The sequence below is a fragment of the Muntiacus reevesi genome, chromosome 19 (genome assembly GCF_963930625.1).
Source record: "Muntiacus reevesi chromosome 19, mMunRee1.1, whole genome shotgun sequence".
Taxonomy (NCBI): Eukaryota; Metazoa; Chordata; class Mammalia; order Artiodactyla; family Cervidae; genus Muntiacus; species Muntiacus reevesi.
In genome coordinates, this window is record NC_089267.1 from 23,890,000 (window position 1) to 23,914,115 (window position 24,116).

The 24,116-nt window shown below is 37.3% G+C and overlaps 1 protein-coding gene across 2 annotated transcripts in view; it reads right to left on the reverse strand.

The window, feature by feature from the left end:
• Positions 1-24,116, reverse strand: part of TRMT11 (tRNA methyltransferase 11 homolog) — a 48,021-nt gene that overhangs the window by 14,416 nt on the left and 9,489 nt on the right. For both annotated transcript variants that reach the window (XM_065911587.1, XM_065911588.1), the window contains 5 exons: positions 18,454-18,534; positions 15,681-15,845; positions 13,760-13,832; positions 13,490-13,621; positions 6,290-6,410 (listed from right to left, as the gene is read on the reverse strand). In XM_065911587.1, coding sequence (XP_065767659.1) covers positions 6,290-6,410; positions 13,490-13,621; positions 13,760-13,832; positions 15,681-15,845; positions 18,454-18,534 — 572 coding nt within the window. The remainder of the gene's footprint in view (positions 1-6,289; positions 6,411-13,489; positions 13,622-13,759; positions 13,833-15,680; positions 15,846-18,453; positions 18,535-24,116) is intronic.

The following is a 24,116-nucleotide window of genomic DNA, read 5'->3' on the forward strand; positions in this document are numbered from 1 at the left end:
GATAGCAGAAATATTCTTGGAAGCATCCTTAGATCATCCTCTATTTCCTCTTCTGTGTATTACATTTGCTTGGGAAAATATAAATCTATCAAAAAAATACCAGACTTTCTTAAACAAATCAAACTCAGAGGAGAGCAAACGTTAAATGGTCCACAATGGGTCTTAATTCTGTCATTAAAACAGAAATGACTGGTTAATCATGGGGCTCCAGTAATTATTAAAGCCTTTTCTCTAGACTGTTATCCTTCCAATTCTTTAGAATAGTGCTTCAAGCCTTCATAAATACCATATGGTGCACTTTTTATGGGGGCCACAGAGTAACGACTGCTGATGTCATTCACTGTACTTTCTAATATCAAGACTTAAAACTGAAAAACCTGTTGGTAATATTAATTTTTCAAATGTATTAAAATAAGCATTAAATAAACAACCTAACTTTACACTTCGACAAACTAGAAAAAGAGGAACAAAGCCCAGAGTAGAAGGAAATATAGATCAGAGCAGAAATAAATGAAATAGAGACTAAAAGGATAATAGAAAAGATAAATGACACTAAGAACTGGTTCCTTGAAAAGATAAAACTGGTAAGCCTTCAGCCAGACTCATTAAGTATAAAAAAGGCTCAAATAAGTAAAATCAGAATTGAAAGAAGAGACTTTGACACTACAGGGGAAAAAGAAAGGACAAGAGACCACCGTTAACATTTACATGCCAACAAGTTATACAATCTAGAAGAAATGGGATAAATTCCTAGAAAGACTGCTAGAGAATTCTAATAAATTCCTAGAAATTCCTTCTAAGACTGAGTAGAGGACACAAAAAATCTGAACAGACCAATTACTCACAGAGCCTGAGAAAGTGACAGTGAAGTGTTAGTCGCTTGGTCCTGTCTGACTCTGCAACCCCATAAACTGTAGACACCAGGCTCCTCCATCTATGGAATTCTGCAGGCAAGAATACTGGACTGGGGAGCCATTCGCTGGGCTTCGCTGGTGGTTCAGACAGTAAAGAATCCACCTGCAATGTGGGAGACCTGCATTCGATCACTGGGTTGTGATGTTTCCCTGGAGGAGGGCATGGCAACCCACTCCAATATTCTTGCCTAGAGAATCCCCATGGACAGAGGAGCCTGGCGGGCTGTAGTCCATGGGGTTGCAAAGAGGCAGACACAACTGAGCAACTAACCATAGCACAGCACAGCCATCCCCTTCTCCAGTGGATCTTCCTTACCCAGGGATCCAACCCCGGTCTTCTGTACTGCAGGAGGACTCTTTACCATCTGAGCCAGCAGGGAAATCAGTAGAGTGCATTAGTGATCAGAAGCTTCTAAACATACAAAAGCAGAGGACCAGAGAGCTTCATTCAGTGATTCCTACCAAGCATTCAAAGAATTAATACCAACTTTTTCAAACTATTCAAAATATAGAAGACGAGGGAACAATTCCAAACTCATTCTATAAGCCCAGCTGTACCCAAAACCAGACAAAGATACCACAACAAAAGAAATTACAGGCTAATATCCTTGATGAATACAGATATACAACTCCTAAACAAACTATTACTGAACCAAACTCAACAATATTTAAAAGAATTATAAACCATGATCAGGTGGGATTGATGCAACAGTTCCAGGGATGCAACAGTTTAATACTCACAGATCAATCAACATGATATACCACATCAACAAAAGGAAGAATAAAAATCATATGATCATCTCAATAGATACAGAAAAAGCACCTGACAAAATTCAACATCCATTTATGATTAAAAAAAAAAAAAAAAACAACCTGTCAACAAAGCAGGTATATAAGGAATGTACCTCAACATAATAAAGGCCACGTATGATAAGTCTACAGATAACATACTCAAGAGTGAAAAAGCTTAAAGCTTTTCTTCTAAGATCAAGACAAGGATGCCCACTCTTGACAATTTTATTCAATACAGTATTGAAAGTGCTAACCAAAGCAATTAGGCAAGAACAAGAAATAAGAGGCATTCAGAATGGAAAGGAAAAGGTAAAACTGTCACTATTTGCAGATGATGTGATAATATATATATAGAAAACCCTAAAGACTCCACTAAAAACTGTTAGAAATAATAAACTGTGAAGTTTCAGATGCAGTAAAGCTGCACAATACAAAAATCAATATACAGAAATAAGTTGTATTTCTATAAACTAACGGATTATCAGAAACAGATATTAAGAAAACAATTCCATTTATAATTACATCAAAAAGAAGAAAACACCTAGGAATAAATTTAACCAAGGAGGTAAAAGATCTGAAAACTATGACACTGATGAAAGAAACTAAAGACAACACAAATAAATAGAAAGATATTCCATACTCAGGAACTGTAAAATTTAATATTGTTACGTGTCCATACTACAGGTTCGGTGCAATCCCTATAAAAATTCCAATGGTATTTTTCAAAGAAATGGAACAATTTTAAAATTTGTATGGAATTGCCAAAAAACAAAAACAAAACCCCAAATAGCTGAAAGACACATACAGATAATGCATACCAGAAAAGATGCTCAAAATGACTAATCAGGGAAATACAAACCAAAGAAAGCCATAATCAGTTAACACCTCACACCTGTTAGAACAGCCATTCTCCAAAGGAAATAACAAGTGTTGGTGAGGATACAAACGGAAGGGAACCTATGTGCTTTGTTGGAAGGAAGGTAAATCTGTGCAGCCACAATGGAAAACAGTATGCTGCCGCTGTTGCTGCTAAGTCGCTTCAGTCGTGTCCGACTCTGTGCGACCCCACGGACAGCAGCCCACCAGGCTCCTCTGTCCCTGGGATTCTCCAGGCAAGAACACTGGAGTGGGTTGCCACTTCCTTCTCCCACGCTTGCATGCATGCTAAGTCGCTTCAGTCGTGTCTGACTCTGTGCGACCCCACAGACGGCAGCCCACCAGGCTCCTCCGTCCCTGGGATTCTCCAGGCAAGAATATTGGAGTAGGTTGCCAGTTCCTTCTCCAATGCATGCATGCATGCTAAGTCGCTTCAGTCGTGTCCGACTCTGTGCAACCCCATGGACAGCAGCCCACTAGGCTCCTCTGCCCACTGGATTCTCTAGGCAAGAGTTCTGGAGTGGGTTGCCATTTCCTTCTCCAATGGAAAACAGTATGAAGATCCTATAAATTAAAAACAGAACAACCATGTGAATCAGCAATTCCACTTCTGAGAATTAATCTTAAGAAAATGAAAACACTAATCTGAAATGCTATATACAACCCCACATTCAAGGCAGTATTATTTACAATAGCCAACATATAGAAGTAACCTATCACTGATGGACGAACAGATAAAGATGTAATACATACATGCAAAGATGGGGTCAATAAAGCACAGAAATGGCATAGACCTAACAGAAACAGAAGATACTAAGAAGAGGTGGCAAGAATTCACAGAACTATACAAGAAAAGATCTTCATGAAACAGATAATCACATTGGTGTGATCCCTAACCTAGAGCCAGACATCCTGGAATGTGAAGTCAAATGGGCCTTAGGAAGCATCACTACGAACAAAGTTAGTGGAGGTGATGGAATTCCAGCAAATTTGGAAAACTCAGCAGTGACCATAGGACTGGAAAAAGTCAGTTTTCATTCCAATCCCAAAGAAAGGCAATGCCAAAGAATGCTCAAACTGCCACACAATTGCACTCATCTCACACGCTAGTCAAGTATGCTTAAAATTCTCCAAGTCAGGCTTCAGCAATATGTGAACTGTGAACTTCCAGATGTTCAAGCTGGATTTAGAAAAGGCAGAGGAACCAGAGATCAAAATTGCCAACATCTGCTGGATCATCAAAAAAGCAAAAACATCTACTTATGCTTTATTGACTAAGCCAAAGCCTTTGACTGTGTGGACCACAACAAACTCTGGAAAATTCTGAAAGAGATGGGAATACCAGACCACCTGACCTGCCTCTTGAGAAACCTGTATGCAGGTCAGGAAGCAACAGTTAGAACTGGACATGGAACAGACTGGTTCCAATTCGGGACAGGAGTAAGTCAAGGCTGTATATTGTCACCCTTATTTAACTTGTATGCAGAATACACCATGAGAAACGCTGGGCTGGATGAAGCACAGCTGGAATCAAGACTGCTGGGAGCAATACCAATAACCTCAGAAATGCAGATGACACCACCCTTATGACAGAAAGCAAAGAACTAAAGAGCCTCTTGATGAAAGTGAAAGAGGACAGCGAAAAAGTTGACTTAAAGCTCAACATTCTGAAAACTAAGATCATGGCATCTGGTGCCATCACTTCAGGGCAAATTGATGGGAAAACAGTGGAAACAGTGACAGACTTTATTTCTGGGGGCTCTAAAATCACTGCAGATGGTGACTGCAGCCGTGAAATAAAAAGACGCTTGTTCCTTGGAAGAAAAGTTATGACCAACCTAGATAGCATATTAAAAAGCAGAGACATTACTTTGCCAACAAAGGTCCATCTAGTCAAAGCTATGGTTTTTCCAGTGGTCATTGTATGGATGTGAGAGTTGGACTATAAGGAAAGCTGAGCGCCGAAGAACTGATGTTTTTGAACTGTGGTGTTACAGAAGACTCTTGAGAGTCCCTTGGACTTCAAGGAGATCCAGCCAGTCCATCCTAAAGGAAATCAATCCTGAATATTCATTGGAAGGACTGATGCTGAAGCTGACACTCCAATCCTTTGGCCACCTGATGCAAAGAGATGACTCATTTGAAAAGACTCTGATGCTGGAAAAGATTGAAGGTGGGGAGAGAAGGGGATGACAGAGGATGAGATGGTTAAATGGCATCACTGACTCAATGGACATGAGTTTGAGTAAACTCCGGGAGTTGGTGATGGACAGGGAGGCCTGGTATGCTGCAGTCCATGGGGTCACAAGGAGTTAGACACGATTGAGCAAGTGAACTGAACTGATACACACACATATATGTGTGTATATACACACATCTTAACTTTCAGTAATGCCCTGCTACTAAAGCCCAATTACTGAGAAAAATGTCATACTGAAGATTCTGAACCTTAATCTGTAATAAAAATGAGTCACTAAAATTCTTGCATAAAGAAGTGACCTAACCAACGCAGTGTTTTAGGAAGATTTATTTAACATATAGGGGTTCACAGGTGCCACTAGTGGTAAAGAAGCTGCCTATCAATGCAGGAGATTTAAGAGACGCAGGTTCAATACCTAGGTTGGGAAGACTCCCCTGGAGGAGGGCATGGCAACCCACTCCAGTATTCTTGCCTGGAGAATCTCATGGACAGAAGAGGCCTGGCAGGCTACAGTCCATAGGTTCACAAAAAGTTGGATACAACTGAAGAGTCTTAGCACGCATGCACATTTAACATATAAGAACTAGAGGTGTGAAAAGCAGGAGGAGAGGTAATTTAGGAGCTTATCAGCATAAACCAGGTATATGGTAACAAGGGCCTATATTAGCGATAGATAGGAAATAGAAATTAAAAGGAAAAAAACACAATAACTATGTAGAATAACAAATATTAGTCTTTATTATTGTGAAAGAATCCATAAGCTGTGAAGCACATGAAAAGAATGAAATGCAGAGTTAAGGACGAGTAAGACAAAATCCTCAGGCAGTAACACTCTATTCTTTTCTGCTTGCCCTCCAGATCCAAAGGACTCATGGGGCTTACCCAAGTTTAGTGAATATGGAAGTGCTTTAGTTGTTAATCAAGATCTGTACAGACCAAGATGAATTCTGCAGATTTAATTAAGCTCCATGAGGAGGCATTATTCATATCAATTCTGATCTTGGTATGAAATAACAGATGTTTTATTCTTTCTTTTCAACCTGAAATGAATTGTGTGTGGGAGAGAAAGAACGAAAGAAGGGTAACACATGTTGGACCCTAACAGATGGGTCCTTCTCCCTTAAATAAAGTGACATATTCTCTTCAGTAGAGTCTGCAGTCAAGCAGGTTCTGCTTTTGAAGAAAAAGGGTAACTAGTACATTGCTAATTACACCTTGGTTGTTTAATTAACAGTGCTCTGTTCTATAACTAAGTTAGCCCAAGGATAACAAACATAGCCCAAAAAATAAAGGTCAACCATTTTTTCTATTCTTCAGTTTCTATATTCTATTCCTACCCCACCAAATGCCACAAACCTGTTCAATTGTTGCCTCCTCCTGAATTCATTAAAAACTTAAAAAAATCTAGGACTAACATTAACCAAACTTCATGAGAGGAAATTACAAAAATCTATGTCTAATTCTTCTGGAATTTATCTGAAAAAAAAAAAAAACTTGGATAATTTACCTCAAATTCCTTCACCTTTTCCATTGTTATCAAGCGCCTCGATGTGTGACTGGAAAGCTTCTGCTCGCAGTTGCTGATGAGTTTCAAGCAGGGGTGCCAGGGTACCATCTCCTCGGTGTATCTGAAGAAGGAAGAGCTGACTGTAATGAACCCTCACAGGTGTATCCCGCACAGGACCATCAAGGGGGTTGATCCAGGTGGAATGGGACCTACTCTCCCTTCAGGCTGCACCATTTCATTTCACATATGTTAACTGTCCACAGAATCCATAAACCATCTGCATTTTTTAAAAGCAGCAGTTTAACTTTTTACCTGTAAATATGAGAGAATACTGGTATGTTTTATTGAAGAATGCCAAGCATTTAAACCACAAAAATACAAGATGACAATTCGACCCTAAAGGATCCCGCAAGAGCACAAGAAGACAAATACAGTACACAACAACTCTGACATTCCTGACAGACTGATTCAGCTAGGGATTTTTATAAATTCCCCAAATATAAAGTCCACTACACCATATGTTTTCCCCTTTAAAATGAAATGTCCATGCAAAATTTTAATGACATCTTGAGACCTCTAATAACTTTGTTATGTAAAGATAATTGAGACAAACTAGCGCTAGAACACTGCAGAGGGCATCAATCCTCTGCCATGAAACAGAACCAGTCACGATGAAGAGCGGTGGTCCCCGCCGCTGTGCCGCACATGTACTGTACTTGGCGAATGAAGAGGACATCAAAAAGCACAGCAGTCCAGCTGCAGTTTCAGCCTGGCATCCGATAGGCTTTTGGCAGCAATCCTGGCAGAAGCAGCAGGTAACAAATGTGGGGGAAATAGTTATGGAGCAGAATTCAGAACAGTAGGAAAGAGGGCTCCCTAGGTATGCGCGCCTTTAAGAACACCGGGATTGCCAGTTTTTGTTTTCTTTTTAAATCTTCATACATTTCTAGAGACACAGTTTCTGCAAACATTTCTTATATGGGAAATCTTAAAGCTCTGATCCCCCTTATCCCCCTCTGATCCCTCAAAGACTGTCTCCCCCACCCCTCTAACTGAGTTATCTAGGTCCCCGTGACCTTCAACAAGCTCTCCCTCACTACCTTGACCACTTGCTCAGAACCTTCACCACCCACTTACCAAACGACATTCATAATGCACCTCACTTCATTATCAGTGGAAGGAATTCTCTTGAAGTCATTCTCTGCCTCCTTCCCCAGGGCTTTCCAACAAGTAATGACCATTTTGGATTTCATCTCACACCACAATCCTCTAATGCTAACTACACAATCAGAAATGTGCTCTTATAACATCAGCTGATGTCTTTATGATATGAAAGAATACATTCTATATCATAGTTGATAGACTAAAATAATGATAAGAGAAAGAAAATATAGTTCTGACCTTAGGCTTGCAAGCAGCAGGGCTTCTAGATGTCTGAAACTGTCAAATTTAGTAATGTACCCTTTTTTAAAGAAAAGAATCTTATTTTCTGGCAAAGTGACAAGGTATTATTGTTAAAATGCTATTTAAATGTATACAAATATAAATTCCTCATGCTTATATAATCTGTATATTTATAAAACCCAAGATAAATCTATAAATCAAAGGACAAAATCCATACATTTATGACATGAATAAAATATGCTGGGAGGGATTGGGGGCAGGTGGAGAATGGGGCGACAGAGGATGAGATGGCTGGATGGCATCACCAACTCAATGGACATGAGTTTGAGTAAACTCCGGGAGTTGGTGATAGACAGGAAGGCCCGGCGTGCTGTGATTCATGGGGTCACAAAGAGTCGGACACGACTGAGCAACTGAACTGAACTGAACTGAATATTAAACTGGTAAAACTAAGTCACTGGCATTTGGCTTAACAGCAGAAAAACATATTTACATATTCTAGATTATTTTTTTACTTGATCTTTGAGTTTGAGCATGAAAGGACATCATTTAGGTTATCATTATCATTAACAAACTTGTTTTTAACTTACTAGTCTTGAATGAGCCAATAAATTTAATCACGTACTTCCAAAATGTACTAAAAAAATTAAAAAACAGCATTTAAAATCATCTACTGTATATTTATTAATATACTTCATACCAATGGATTGTTTGCAATCTGTTAAGTAGGAGCTATAAATCTGTACTATGCCCAGATTATGATGATGGAATGGTATCTTATCTTAATTCTGTTTTTACTACTATCCCCCTATGATAAAAGCAACTATTTAAAAATCCATATAGTTAATAGTCAGCTAGAATAGGTAAATCCACAGAGACAGATAAATGGTTGGAAAGGAAAACAGCAGGAGAGACTGTTTGTGTGAATGGGGTTTCCTTAGGGGATGATAAAAACATTGTGGCATTAGACAGCAGCTATGGTTAAATAACCTTATGGCTATGCTAAAAACTGTGGGGTTGCACACTTAAAACCTATGATTTTTCTGGACTTCCTTGGAAGTCCAATGGTTAAGACTTTGCTTCCCAATGTTAGGGGTGTGGGTTCGATCCCTGGTTGGGGGAGCTATGATTCCACATGCCTCGTGGCCAAAAAAACCAAAATATGAAACAGAAACAATATTATAACAAATTCAATCTTATTTAAAAATAAAATAAAACTGTGATTTTCATGGTATACAAATTAAATTTCAACTTTTTTTAAAAAAGAAAAAAAAAAACCCTATATTTATACATAAGTTTTCCATCAATCAGTTCTGACAGTCATTTATCTTCCTGTGAATCTTCACGCCTCAGACTATTTCCAAATGTCATTAGAGTTGCACTTCCCATTTGCGACACAGATTTTGTGATTGGAGCACCTACTGAAAACAATTTAAAGAATCATTTTTTTTCTGTTTCCCAGATGAAAAATGAAAAATATGTTCTGTTCACTGCTCTGAGCCACCACAAAATTCATTTCTATCACAATTAAAATTTACCCCCAAATCCAACTCTGGAGTCCTTTATCAGATTTCTTCACTTTGTCATCATTTTTATCACAAGCTTAGCAGTTGGATTTCTATGAAAGGACATCTTTCACAAAGAAACACAGCTCCTAATCGTTTCATATGGTTATGTGGAACCTGGACAAGAAGCTACAGTCACTCAACAGCTGAGCAACTCCTATAACATCAAACACACAAGTTGAATGTATGCCCTTAACAAATGAATGTTACACAGATCTTCAGGGTCATTTGCAAACAGCTGAAATTGTGAATAAACTCACAAATACCAAGAGTCAACAGTAACTTTATGTGATAAGTTTCTACGAGTAATAGGAGTAAACTACTAGAAGAACACAGATGCTAGACTGATGTATTCCGCTGGGAAGGGTTGGGAAAGTGTCAGAGGTCGTAACAATTAAGCCTGGTCTTAAAAGATTACCAGAATTTTACAGCTGAGGAAAGAAGAAAGAGTATATCAAGCAAAAGAGACAAAATAAAAAAGGTAAAAGGATATAAAGAGTACAGAGTGTCTTGATGCAGGCCCCAAATCCAATATACTAGAGCAGGAAGAATCTGGTCTAGACGAAGCAGAATTTGTTGAGCAGCAGTTTCTTCACCACAATTTAAATTGTCAAACAGTGGAAAAAATCCTTTTTCAATCATCAGTTTTGATAATTCTTCACAAATAACTAAGCTGCGATGCTTTTATTATGCCTTACAACTTTCAAAATATCCCAGGTTTAAAAAACATAAAAATGTTCTGGGTTTAATGAATAATACCTTAACTTGATTATAATGTGCAATTCTTATTTTTAAGCTTCAATCATATTAACAGGATTTGGTTGGGTAAATGAATTCAACAGTAGGACTAAAAGCCAACATCACTACACCAAAAATACAAAAGTTTTCCAATTAAGCTGTGCCAAGGCACAGTTTTAAAATGAATTCCTTATTCCCAGTCTAATAAAAAACTATATCTGCAATACAACATAACCAAACTAATTCTACGATGTTTAATTCACAAGCAAGAACAATATTTCAAACTTTCGCAGATGACTTTAGTTTTAAGTATATCTAATAGAAACAGTAAAGATTTTGGGTTATGTTTGCTGCAAAGGTGAAAACAGTTCACTCACTAATATAAACTCATGACAAATTAAGTTCATTAATAAGATCACTTCAGGTTAAGACATAATGGAAGGAGGAGGAGAAGGCACAATGGAAGTCTAGTAATGAACATCGGAAGATCTGGAAACAACTCTCTCAGACAAGTAAGTCAGGGAAGTAAATGCCACAGAAGTCTTCCTATTTGCCTCCTAGCCTGGATGAAATTTGCCCTTTGATAAAACATCTAAAGCTTAAAAAAGAAAAAAGAAGTGATAAAAACCTGCCTCCTTTTTACTTCTAAAAAATTCCTTTGGTTTTATGAACTTGGAAATTTCCCCTTGTCAAAAACTATTAAAAGAGAAGTCCCTGAAGAAATACCCTGGCCATTTTTTAAGATCTTCAGAAATAGTAAAATAGTTAAGTGCCTCCAATTTGACTTTTCATAACAACATAAAAAGAATTATAAAACATACTCATAACCACACTTAATTTCAAATATAATTAAATAATAAACTACAAAATAGTGGAAAGTCAAAAAATGCCAGAAAATAAGAAACACGAAAACTAATGAGGATATTTCAAAAGGACAGAGCAGCCACCTCAAAGGGACTCCCATAGTTTCAAATCTAGGACGATTTGAGTAACAAAATCATGATAGAATTAAATTATAACCCAATGAATTATACTGGAATCTCTGAATCCATACCAATATAAATCAACAAATTAATGGGAAGGAAGGGGAAATTAATCCTTATAGAATGCCAACTTACAAATGCAGAAGGAATGATGGAATAGCAAACTCATCATTATGGTGGCTGTCAACAATAAAACAAGATATTGGTGTATCCTGGGTTACCATCCCCTGGAACATACTAGTTGAAAAGAAAATGGTGAATCACTTTATCAGAGTTCTGATATTTCTTTATCAGAAATGATAAAGTTTCTCCACTTGACGGAAAAACATGACCAGATGATTAAGATCTCCAGGAGGGGCCGCTTCTGTGTGACCCATAATGCAATGCACTAAGAACACGGTATCATTTTTGTGGTATTCCTCCCAAGAGCATTACCAGAGTCTGGTCACGGAAGGAACATCAGATGGACCTGGTTAAGGGTCAACCTTCAGAATATAAGCTATGTACTGTACAACTCTTAAAGACACAAAAGATAAGGAAAAGACTGAGGAAGTATTCCAGACTGGAGGAGAATGACATGATGGATCAACGCAGCACATTTTCCTGGAGAGGCTATAATCAGTAAAATCTGAAGGGGTCCAAGATCGGACAGAAGCACTATCAATGCTGTTTCCAGACTTTGGGGCTTGATGGTGATTTGACAAGAATGCTCTTGCTACTGAGAAATGCAATGAAATATGTAGGGGTGATGGGAAATCATATCTGCAATTTCTCAAACAGTTCCGAAAAAGATTAATGACAGTGGGCATTAATGTAACATGTGAGAAAACAAGGGTAGAGGAGGTTATGTGAACAGTTGGAAAATGTAGATGAGGGGAGGAATTAGAGCTTTTTGTACTGTATTTGAAACTTTTCTACAAATTTTAAATTTATTTCAAAATAAATTATTAAAAAATTCAGTCCTGAAACTTGAATTAAAACAAAAAGACAAGGAAGCTTGTTGCTGGAATTTAGCTTGTCTAAGGCAGAAGACCCTGATGCTGGGAGGGACTGGGGACAGGAGGAGAAGGGGACGACAGAGGATGAGATGGTTGGATGGCATCACCGACTCGATGGACATGAGTTTGAGTAAACTCCGTGAGTTGGTGATGGACAGGGAGGCCTGGCGTGCTGCGATTCATGGGGTGGCAAAGAGTTGGACACGACTGAGTGACTGAACTGAACTGAAGGCAGAAACCACTTTTGCATAGAAATAAGCAAACACGCTCTTTTCTGAAAATATTAATAAAACCTCATCTATCATTTCACATACCAGGTACCCGAGATCTTGGCAGGATGCTGAATTAAGTGAACACAGCACAAGGAATAATGAAACCAATGAACTAGTCAGCTTTTAACTTTAGACAAGTCATTTCACTCCTTAGAATTAACTTCTCACATTTCTAAAATTAAGAAACGATTAATTTCCTAACAGAATATAAGCCCAGTGTTAAGGGGTTCAGATATAAATGTGCAAAGTTTTATTAGCCAATAAACAAAATTCAAGACTAAAGTTAGTACATGTAGCTCCCAATGTGACATTTATAAAAAAACAAAAAAGCATAGCTTCCAACTGCTGAAAGACCATCCACCATTACAAAAACACAAACAAGATAAAACTGTTCTAAAATGCTCTTTGTATAATTATATATAGGAAATATAGACATTAAAATAATTTTTAAGAAAGATTTCTAGAGCAGATTGAATAGCCAAATCTTGAGCTTGATATTGCTTTTCAACTCTGAAGAGTCTATTTTGTTCAGCACAGCTTGTCTTTCATTGTTTGTGTACATAGCTCTGTTTGAAATGAATAATTACTGAATAATAAAACCCAAACCACTAATGTTGCACATAATCAGGGCTTTAAATATATGCAAAGCTCTTATTTTGGTCTTAGTTTTTTAAGATGATCACAAGAGCCAACATATATTAAAGCTAACAGGCAGTAAACAGATTAATTACTCAGCCAAGTTGTTAAAAATTACCTAGGTTTGTGGCCTGGCAAAAGAGCTAATGAACAGCTGACACACAGACCCTGAACTAAGAGTGATAAACAACAAGGGCAAACTTTTGCACTTACAGGTCAGACAGTAAATATTTTAGCCTTATGGACCACATGTGCTTCTGACACATATTCTTTCTCATTGTCTTTTTCCCTTTCTAACAGCCCTCGAAAAAGGTAAAAACCAGTCTTAACTCAACTGCCTTACAAAAACAGGCTAAAGATCATATCACGCTCACAGGCTGTAATTTGCCAACCCCTGATGTAAAATAAAAAGCTCAAAGCAATTCAATCAGTAAGAGGAAGGGGCCTGTTTTATACAAGGTGTTGGTAAATAAAGGCTATTGTACACATTAAACACAAAGATATTCACTCTGAATAAGATTAGAGACAGGGGAAAAAAGCATGTTAGATACACAAACACCATAATAAAAATGAAATTAAAAGTAAAATTATTATTACTACATACTCTGGTGTGTATACTGGTAACCAATAGACCAGTCTTCCACCTAATACGAGGGTCTCTGCTGAGAAGTTTAGCAGGTCAAAAAACATATCACTCAGATGATAACTCAAGGAAACAGGAACGTGGCTTTCTGGACTAGACAAAACAAAATTTCAGAATCAGTGAAAAACTTAAAAACCAGTGAAAACCTAACACTATTAAACTCAGTTAATAAAGAAGAAGCAATACGCTTCTTCCCAAGATGGTAATATATCATATTTAATATTCACTTACCATTTTTCTATTCCCTTTGGTATTTCCTTCTGGGAACCTGTTCTTCTTGTAGATTCTCTAATACCATACGGAGCTAGAGAGAAAGTGCAAGGAACACGGACGGTCAAAAGTCACCCCATCACCACTGCCAAGCAGGTGACACCACGTGCCTCCAGATGTGACAGCCAGGAAGGACACAGCACCTGTGCAACATTCCAGCGGAGAACGCAAACGAGAGGGACACTCTCGCTGACACTGGGAGGGCAGGCAGGCAGGTGGCTGTGTTCTTAAAAATGTCAACGTCATGAAAGACAGAGGAAGGTTGTGGAAACGCTACAAATTAAAGGAGGCCTTAAAGATATGACTACTAAAAGCAATGCCTGACATTAGACTGGACACTGTACTTCAGGGAAAAACATGCTATAAAAGAGTATGACTGGGTCGACCGACAAAACTGGATGAGAAACTACAGGTTAAAGCACTGCACTGACTCACGGGAGTTGACGACTACCCTGGCGATCTAGGGCTTCCCAGGCTCAGTGGTAGAATCCGCCTGCCAATGCAGGAGCACAGGTTCCATCTGTGGGTTGAGAAGGTCCCCCAGAGGAGGAAATGGTGACCTGCGCCAGTTATTCTCGCTAGGATATCCCGTGGACAGAGAAGCGTGGCTGCAGTCCCTGGGATTGCAAAGAGTTGGACAGGACTGAGCATGCATGCTCTCTGGCTATCTGAGAGCCTACCCCTATTCCTAGGAAAAACACACTGGAGTGTAGGAAGGTAAGGGGCCAGGATGGACACAACTTACTCTCAACTGACCAGGAACAAAAATACATATTTTTATAAATACATATAGAGTCACAGCAAGTAACGTAGTAGGTTATAAATAAAAAGCCACCCAATTTCCATAAGTATATTCATAGTGACTTTACAACGTGCCCAACTCTTTGAGAACTCATGGACTGTATGTAGTCCATGCAATTTTCCAGGCCAGAATACTGGAGGCGATAGATTTTCCCTTCGCCAGGGGATCTTCCCAATCCAGGGATCAAACCCAGGTCTCCTGCAATTTGGGCAGATTCTTTACCAGCTGAGCCACAAGGGAAGCCCAAGAATACTGGAGTGGGTAGCCTATTCCTTCTCCAATGGATCTTCCTGACCCAGAAATCAAACAAGGGTCTTCTGCATTGCAGGCGGATTCTTTACCAACTGAGCTATCATTGTAATGCCTTGATAATTTTCCTTTTGGTGGATCTGAAACCACCTAAGTTACCAAAGAACTGAAGAGGTCTGAGATGGAAGGGGTGAGATACAGCTTGCCACTGTGTACAGATTTACAGTCAGAGACTACAGAAAAGGCAGATCTGTTCTTAGACAGGATGCCTGAAAAGGCCAAGAACTCAGAAGGCAAGAGAAAACAAGTTCCTATGCACATTCCAGAAGCTCAGTGGGTTCACAATCCCAGTGGTTCACACAACTCCAGATTTCTTATAACTCTAGGAAGAAGATGCCAGTTACAATGGGCATAACAACAACAAACACAAAAAGTCAGACACAGAAAATGTGAGATACCTGAAACGTTTTTCTCCAAAATCTGATCCCATAATTGCAAATGATATTTTGGCTCTAGTTGGTATAGTAACAACCAACTACAGTTAAACATAAAACAAATATAAAAACAAATTTATGTCTTGAAAATAAGCTGAAGAGAAAAAAGGGTGAGAAGTTAATATACATAGTTTAGAAAAACAAAACCATGTAGTTAAATTGGTGTCCTGCCCTACATTTATCATTTTTTCCTTCTCACAATGTGAAGAAGTCAGGAGTGGGGGGAATGCTAGTACAAGTTGGCTCTTCTCTGTTGTACTTATACACTTTGTACATTAAATGTAAAAGACCTGAGGAACCCAATGCTGCTCTTACTTTGGTATAAAAACAAACTTACGATCAGTGATGATTGCATCAAAATATGTGCCCTTCCTCCACGAAGGTTTAGATGCATCTGAAACCAGAACATCAAGGTAATACTTCTCTAAACCATACTGACGAAGATTTGCCCTAATGTTTTCATCCGGTCCTCTCCACTTCTGGTTTTTCCTACTAGCCTTTCCTAAAGGGAAAGAAAAAGGAAAACAGAACAAACAACGTTCTTAACTCTTGTCACTTAGCTAAAAGCAATGCTTAGCTCATCCAAACCTACATTAACTCAAATAGAACCTGCTTTTGTTTAAAATTTTAACTTTATAAAAGTGAACAATTATTTTTATTTTAACTTATTATAAAAAATATTCTGAAAAGTAAATTGTAGTGTTGTCTAATTATCCTTTCATGTAAAACAGTCTTAAAATACTCACTCAATAATTAATGCATTCAAAGCACACTAATAAAAATACAGGGCTGGTTTGGCAGAAACCAACACAATACTGTAACGCAACTATCCTTCAATTAAAAATACATAAATGAAAAAAATAGATATAGGGCTGAATAGAACATGGTCCTTTTCCTCTAGCAATGAAGAAATACTGATGAACCAGGTAAATGAAGAGAGCTAACTTCGGAAATACAGTAGCAGTGACCATGGAGAGAGGAAGTAAAAGGGAGACACGAGATATGAAAGGTTAAAGTGGGGGCTCAAGGGAAGTTCAAAAGTTTTAGTTTGGAGACATGAGGAGATGATGACATCATCAATTAAGATCTGAGAAACCAAGAAGAAAAACAAGCCTAGGAAAAAAGATGAAATTCATTTGAGATACATCAATCTCGATATACCTTGACGTACTATAGAAGATTCAGAAAGAGATATTCAGCAGGGAGTTAAGAGGCCAGAATATATATACACACTGGGAGGCATCAGTAAATAAACAAGCCAAACGTATAAGAATGAATGATATTTTTTATTAATGTAAGTGGCAGTTATATGTTTGTTCTGTAATTTCTCTATTTTTATAAGCTCCTCTGTATTACGATCTACTTCACAATAAAAACGAAACCTAAAAATTAAAAGAAGATGAATGACATGACTCTGCACAGTATGTAATGTGATAGAAGGGGCCAACAAAGATGCCTGGAGAAAACCAACATGCAAATAGACACTGAAGAAAACCGCAGGGCCTTCAGGAAACTGAGAAAGAAACAGACAAAGAAATCAGAGTACCACCCAGTGAAATCACTGAGGAAACCAAGGGAGGCACTATGAAGGTCAACACTGCCCAATACTGCAGACCTGAGCTTTCAGTAAGCATGGAAGCTGGGAAAGAGCAGGCAGAAGACAGTTAGGAGGTGAAAAAGAGGAAATAACAAGTAAATACTAGTCTTTTTAAGAAGCACTTTGGCCAACAGAAGAGGAAAACAAAGTAGTAGCTAGGAGGAGGGCCTCTATAGGGCTGATAGAAAAAGTTTTGCATTTTTAAAATAGAAGAAATTTGGAAGTATTTGAGAGTATAGTAAGAGATGAGAAGCACAGGAAACAGGGCAAATCTAACAGCACCTTGGATAAGCTCTGAGGAAATTCTACCTCAATCAGAATTCTACCCAAGCAGACTGAGAGGTTATCACATAACGTTTAAACATAACTCATTAGAGTTATAAAAAGAAAATTTTAAATGAAGCACATAGGACAATATCCTTAAAGCAAACATACTGTTTGTACTAAAAGCAAACAGGAATAATTCTTGGCACTCTGTCTATGCTAAAATACTACAAACAGAGACTATCTTTTTCTAGTTAGCCCATTTAGGTGAACTTTATAAAATGTTATTCATTCTCATTATAGTACTCAATTCCTTACAGTCAAGGTAGGAAAAAAGGCAGTTCATCAAATACAATATATCAAATTACTTCAAGAAAAGGAAGTCTAATAAATTCTCACCTATAGAGTAATTTACACTGGGTGAGAAAAATAAAAAGCATGTTTTACAGGCTGATTCTAGCTACAACTATGAAATAATAACATAAATGCAATTTCAAAATCAAAGAAACTTTAAACTTTTAACACTATTCAGGTATAAAGAAATATTTTTAGATTGATTCAATTTCATGCAATCACACTTCATTACCGTAGCTTCTAGATTTTAAAAGTGTTTTCCAAAATTGCCTCAAAAGCAAGCCGATGCTTATTTCACGTTGCTCTCAGTCTAATGCAGAACCTTTAAAGTTATTGTCACCTTATCTGCTTTGAAGATGTTTTGGTCAATTACAAAATCAAAAATATATATGGTACTCAAGGACTAGAGTAATTAATCAAGTATACACGTAACAAATGACTGCTAAACAAAAAGACGGTGATAATTTTTAAGTAGAAACTATGTTTTACTAAGATGAATACACTAATTACAAAAGGCTTAGTTAGTCCCTCTCCTACTTCTTTCCCAGTCCTAAAGTTTTACAACCTTATTGATTGCCTACCTTTTAAAAATCTAAGACCAAAAATAGCTCTGAGAGAAGGGCTTTCTGTTATTCATCTTTGGTTCCCCTGGGAGGTCATTTTGCTCACTGGATAACTTCATGAAAAGCAGATACCCAATGAAACGTCTTACTGTTGTAAAAATAACTAAAACTATATTATATCGCAACTCTATATTTTAACATTAAAAACAGATGTATAACGCCATACATAATTATTTAAGTATTTTAAAGGCACATTTGGTGCAAGAGCAAAGACTCGCTTGCTCGTTTGTTACAGAGGAAAGACTATAACGCTGTCTAGAACCACTACTCACCCAAGCCATGAACAGTATTGTAGTCTATGTCTGTCCCATACACGTACGCACCAAAATGAGCAGAAGCTATCAGAAGGCCACCTGAAAAAAATCACACAGTTGTGATCTGTTAACCAGAAAGTCCCAGACTCTTATTTCTTCCTCTAGTTAATCTGATCCAGATTCTTACAAACTAGCTGTAGGCAGAGTACCCTGGAATGACCTTGGTTCCTGCCATATTTAACAGGCTTCAGTATGAAAAAACAAACTGCTAACCTGTGCTGATCACCCTGGTTAGAAAGCAAGGAATTAATATATGTCCTAGCATTACTACTTGAAAATTCCCAGCACTACTTTGGGAAAATTATTCATTTTTTTGGTGAAAATAAGGTGTTTAGACATTTTCCTTTTATTTTTGAGAAATCTATGTAAAAGCATCTTGCTCCCTTCTTACAAATAAACATATAAGGCTGCTACACAAAGAGCTGGCAATAAGTAAGCTCTGACAACTGAGCTTAATTCTCACTGAAGTCAGAGTTTCAGATAAACTTAAAGAGGGCATAATTAATATATGAGATTAATTGTTACAAAAATTAAAATATGAGGACAAGTAACAGTTACTCCTATAATCAGTGAGGTAATTACCTCATTTTAAACTGTAAATACAAATTTCTGAATAACTATTATCAGACATAAGCAAAAATAGTTAATACAACAAATCTTTTTACCTAGTGCTATAAACAAAGAAAAAACAAATGTCCTAATCCAATCTGAGGGGACTAAGTAACTTGGTAGGTATGACCAGTTTATATGGAAAAAAATCCTAATAGAAATTAAAAATTAATGAAACCCTTAATGAAAAACAAAAGGTAATAATATTTTCAAATTGTTTAAGAACAAGAATTCACAAAGTTAATACCTGTTCTTTTCAGTGAACTTCACTTTTAAATTACCCAAACTAAAAATGTTCTTAGTGGTTGGGTAAATCCTAATAGCTTTACTGCAGAAAGATCTGCCAGTCAATATGAAATCAGAAATATACAGAAACATATACTAAGACGATGGACGAACTTGGATACAAGGAAATAACTAGGGCTCTTTCCATTCTATCTTTTTGAAATGCAATCTCTAAAATTAAGATGGGTAGTGCCTCCAGAGGGTCAAGATCTATAAATCTTGTTTTAAGATTTATATGTATCTATAGAGATATAGATCTATAAATCTATAAATCGTGTTCCTTCCATAGTCATTTAAAACATAGTTTGGTAACATGTACTTAAAAATACTTTGCTCGATGAAAAATAACTGACTACTTCCTAGTGGAGCCATGAGTAAGAGAGATGAAAGCCTAATAGCACAGCAGAAATCAAAACCTAGGTTCCCCCATACGAACTACAAAAAGCATTTGTTTGAGGAGGTAAAGCAAGACCTCCTAATTCTTAGCCTATAAATGGAACAGTCAAAATTTAGGAAAGATACTGTATGTAATGACTTGAAATACTCATTAAAAAAAAAAAATCACTTCAAATTATGAGGCATTACTACAATTCTGCCAATTAAGGCAGATACTCACCTAGAAGAACTAGTTGTCAAGGGGAACAGAAAAGCTTTCCTGTGCTTCCTTAAACAGAACCTTATCCATTTGGTTAGAGTGAGCTTTGAGAAGACCCAATTTAGAGTACACTGCTGAAAGGAGATGAATAATCTGTTAGACTACATCTGTTAGTTAACTCTGTACTCTTTAAATTTTTTCAAGTTTTAAATAAAATCACTATAAGTTAGCTTCTCTGGTCACTGGCTAATCATTGTTAATCATCTCAATTTATTTCAATTAAGTTGAAGCATTTTTGCATTTAGTTATACCTCAGATGGAGTTTCCTTGGAAGCTTTTTGGTGGAAGAAGGGGTAATAAAAAAAAGGAGGGGTGAAGTGTTGAGGGAGCAGATAATGCAATTCACCCAATTTCTCATTATGGTATCAAGTGTAAAAATACCACAGTGTGATCTAGACTAGTAAACCAGTGTTTTAATTTCTTATTACTTAAACAGTAACCAGTTTAAGGTTTGGGCAGTATCTTATAGGCAAACGGACACATAACTGAACTTTATAATGGAGAAACTAATTTATGATTTTCACCCGTAAAGATTTAAGTGGAAAGCTATACAGTGTGAAAATCAGAACTGGGCTTTGGTTTTGCTGAAAGAAAAGGAGGAAAAATTGTGATACTACTTCACCTATGTTACCCTAAAAGAAGAAAACAAAACACACAGAACTCTAATAAACCGGCAGCTTATGCAAAAGGATAATGACAGAAAACAGAAATTCTACCAAACTATGAGACTCAGGAAAATGGGGACTACAGAGTGGTGAATCAAATGGGAAGCAGAAACTACTGAAAGACCTACAGAGACCCACTGTCTCTCTCCTAACTTCCTCTTCTCTTCACAGTCTCTTCCCAGAGCGAGGACAGTGGGTATCTCAACACCTTAGTCTCACATCTATCATTCTGCAAAGATACAATTTTAAAATTTTACTCTTTTCCTTACACCTATGGGCCACCTGAAGGCAGAAGCAGCCAAGGAATAGACAACCAGCCTCCTGGGTATATTCTCCACTAAAGGAGTTGATTCATTTGACAAAGGGGAAAGGGAAAGGAATCTGAGCTATGGCTGCAGAGCTATGTCACTGCACCTGCAGATGCTGGCAGACACTTATGCCAATTATTTTCATTACAAACAAGGAAACAGAAGTTTACAATTTTAACCCTCAATTACTTTTTTTGCTGCCATAATTGCAAATTATGAATATCTTGGAAATCAGTCAAAGAAGGAACTAGGAAATGAACTCATAGCCAAATTGCTCATCGTAACAATTCAATATTGGCTATATCTAACATCTTTCACCAAAAAGGATCTCAGTGCTTAACAAAATAATTTTAAAATGATAAACAGTACAGTTCACTGTCTACCATGCATCACACAATTTCCTAAGACGTTCATATACATATATTACCTCATTTACCCTCACAATATATTACTTACTACAATTTTACAAATGATGAAATTGAGGCCCAGACCAGTTAAGAATTTTACTCAAAGTCACATAGTAACTGATAAGAGTAAGGACTGAAAACTCACTCTCTCTGCTGTTATGGTGGTCTATAATCAGACAACCTCCTCTAGGATCAGCAGCAACTGAAGTAAATATTTATTAGGTTGCTACTTAGATACACAAAAGTAAAAATTTGTTATTAAACAAATTAGATTAAGTAAGGCTACACACTCAGTTAAGAGTTATATACCGTTCACAAGTCTTATAGCACCTCACAGGTCAGCCTGTGACATTATAGGTATTCAACTGATGCATCCTCATCACTCCTTTAGTGATGCTCATATTAGAATAGCAGTACTTTCTAATTACTGAGAGCTGATTCAGGATATGTATCTTCTCCCTTGGAAAAATGGAGATGCAAAACTTAAAAAAAAAAAAAAACCCTTACTACAATGAGAATCTACATATTTGCTGAAACAGAAATGAACAGTGTGCTTCTGCAACTTATAACGTCATGCTAGACAAGACAGCAGACTGTCTAAAAGAAAAAGGGAAAGGTATTTAGGTAGGAAAAGATTATATCTCTCCTTTAAACTTCCCAGAAGTTCTCTAACCTAGTCTATAACCTTGAAAATATCCCAAGTCATAAGTAGTCTATGGGGAAAGCATTTAGGAAACTAATAAATATCAATTTTGTATCTTTAAAACAGAAAAGGGGTTGCACACACTTAAATTTAAAAACAAACAAACAAAAACTAAAAAGGAAAAAGGACAAAAATAGCCAATAGTGTGTGAAAAACTATGACCATGGAGGAAAGCACCGGGCTGCTTATTTCTCCAACCCTTCAGAAGGTACTACCCATCAAAGAGGGAAAAGGCCCAGGAAAGAGGACAAACTGCTGAAAAACTCTTGCCTGTTCACAATTACTGGCCATTATCAGTTTTAAAGGTGGAGCCAGTGGTAAAAAAAAATCCACTTGCCAATGCAGGAGGTGTGAGTTTGACCTCTGGGTGGGGAAGATTCCCTGGAGAAGGAAATGGCAACCCACTCCAGTATTCTTGCCTGGAAAATTCCATGGACAGAGGAGCCTGGTGGGCTACAGACCATGGGGTTGCGAACAGTAGGACTAACTGAGCACCAGTTTTAAAACACAAATTATGAAATGTATTTTAGCAATGCCTTTGCAAAGATCCTCCTGTAATTTTTCATTAACTGTCCCGCATAGTGCAATTAATTCTCCATTAATTGTCCTTATGTTCTCATTGTTCAGTTGCCAAATCATGTTCGACTCTTCGAGACCCCACAGACTGCAGCACACCAGGCTTCCCTGTCCCCTGTCCCTCACCATTTCCCAGAGTTTGCGCAAGTTCACGTCCATTGAATCGGTGATGCCATCCAACCATCTTATCCTCTGTAACTGTCCTGTACAAACACTCAAATGACCAAGATATGCCCCTCACTCTAAAGAGCTGCCCTAAAGCAAATAAGGGACAGTAGTCAACATCTTGACTGCTATGGAAGTTAGCATTTCATAATATGCCCAGCCTCATCCATGTTAAGGAAAGAAAATTTTACCCATACTAGTAACTATTTTTAAACTTTATGATAGTGCCTATGTGTGTGTGTGTGCACACGCATATTAAACACATACATGTATGTATCTCATAAAAAAAAAATCACTCCCCAGAAAAAGGTTTTAGAAATCCAAGAACAAGATAATTAATAGAGGGTTAGCATTTGGAAAAAGACAAATTAGATTTATTCCTCACAGCAAACAAGAAAATAAACTTCAAATGCATCAGAAATCTAAAAGGAAAAAATCAAACTACTGAAGAAACCATAACTGAATTCCTCTATAACTTGGATGTAGGGAAAGCTATTGCCTGGTTTAAAAAAAAATTTTTTTTTAAAAGACAGTTATATGCAAAGTCAAAAGAAAAATGGCAAACTGAGATAAAATGTTTTATATATTTATATACTTAAAACAGGGGAAAAAAAGAGGGGGACTAAAATACAAAGCATTTTTAAAAATAAGGGGGGAAACCACATTATCTACAGAACAGTAGGGAAATGACTTTAAGAAAATTCAAAAAAAGTTTCACAGCTAGTCCTTAAAATAGAAAGTTATTAGACTTCACTCATAATAAGAAAAATATAAATTAAGATTACACTGAGATAACATTTCCACCCAACGGACTGGCAAATTTCAAAAGCCTGATAATACACTCTGCAGGTGAGGCTGTGGGGGAACAGGGACTCCTATACATTGCTGGCAAGCAAGCAAAATGTCATAATGGAGAGTAATGTCGCCACATTTAACAAAATTATACACACATATACCCTTCAACCTGATTTCCTAATTCTAGGAATTTACCCTAGAGCTATATTTCCAACACTATAAAAGTATATATATAAAGATTATTTATTGTAAGCATTATTTATAACTGTGAATGTGGGAAACTACCTATATCCAAGCTTAGGAGATTGTCTGAATAAATTACAGTACGTAAGAATCTGCCTGCAACGCAGGAGACTGAGTTCAATCCCTAGGTTGGGAAGATGCCCTGGAGAAGGGAAAGGCTACCCAGTATTCTGGTCTGGAGAATTCCATAGACTGTATAGTCATGGGGTC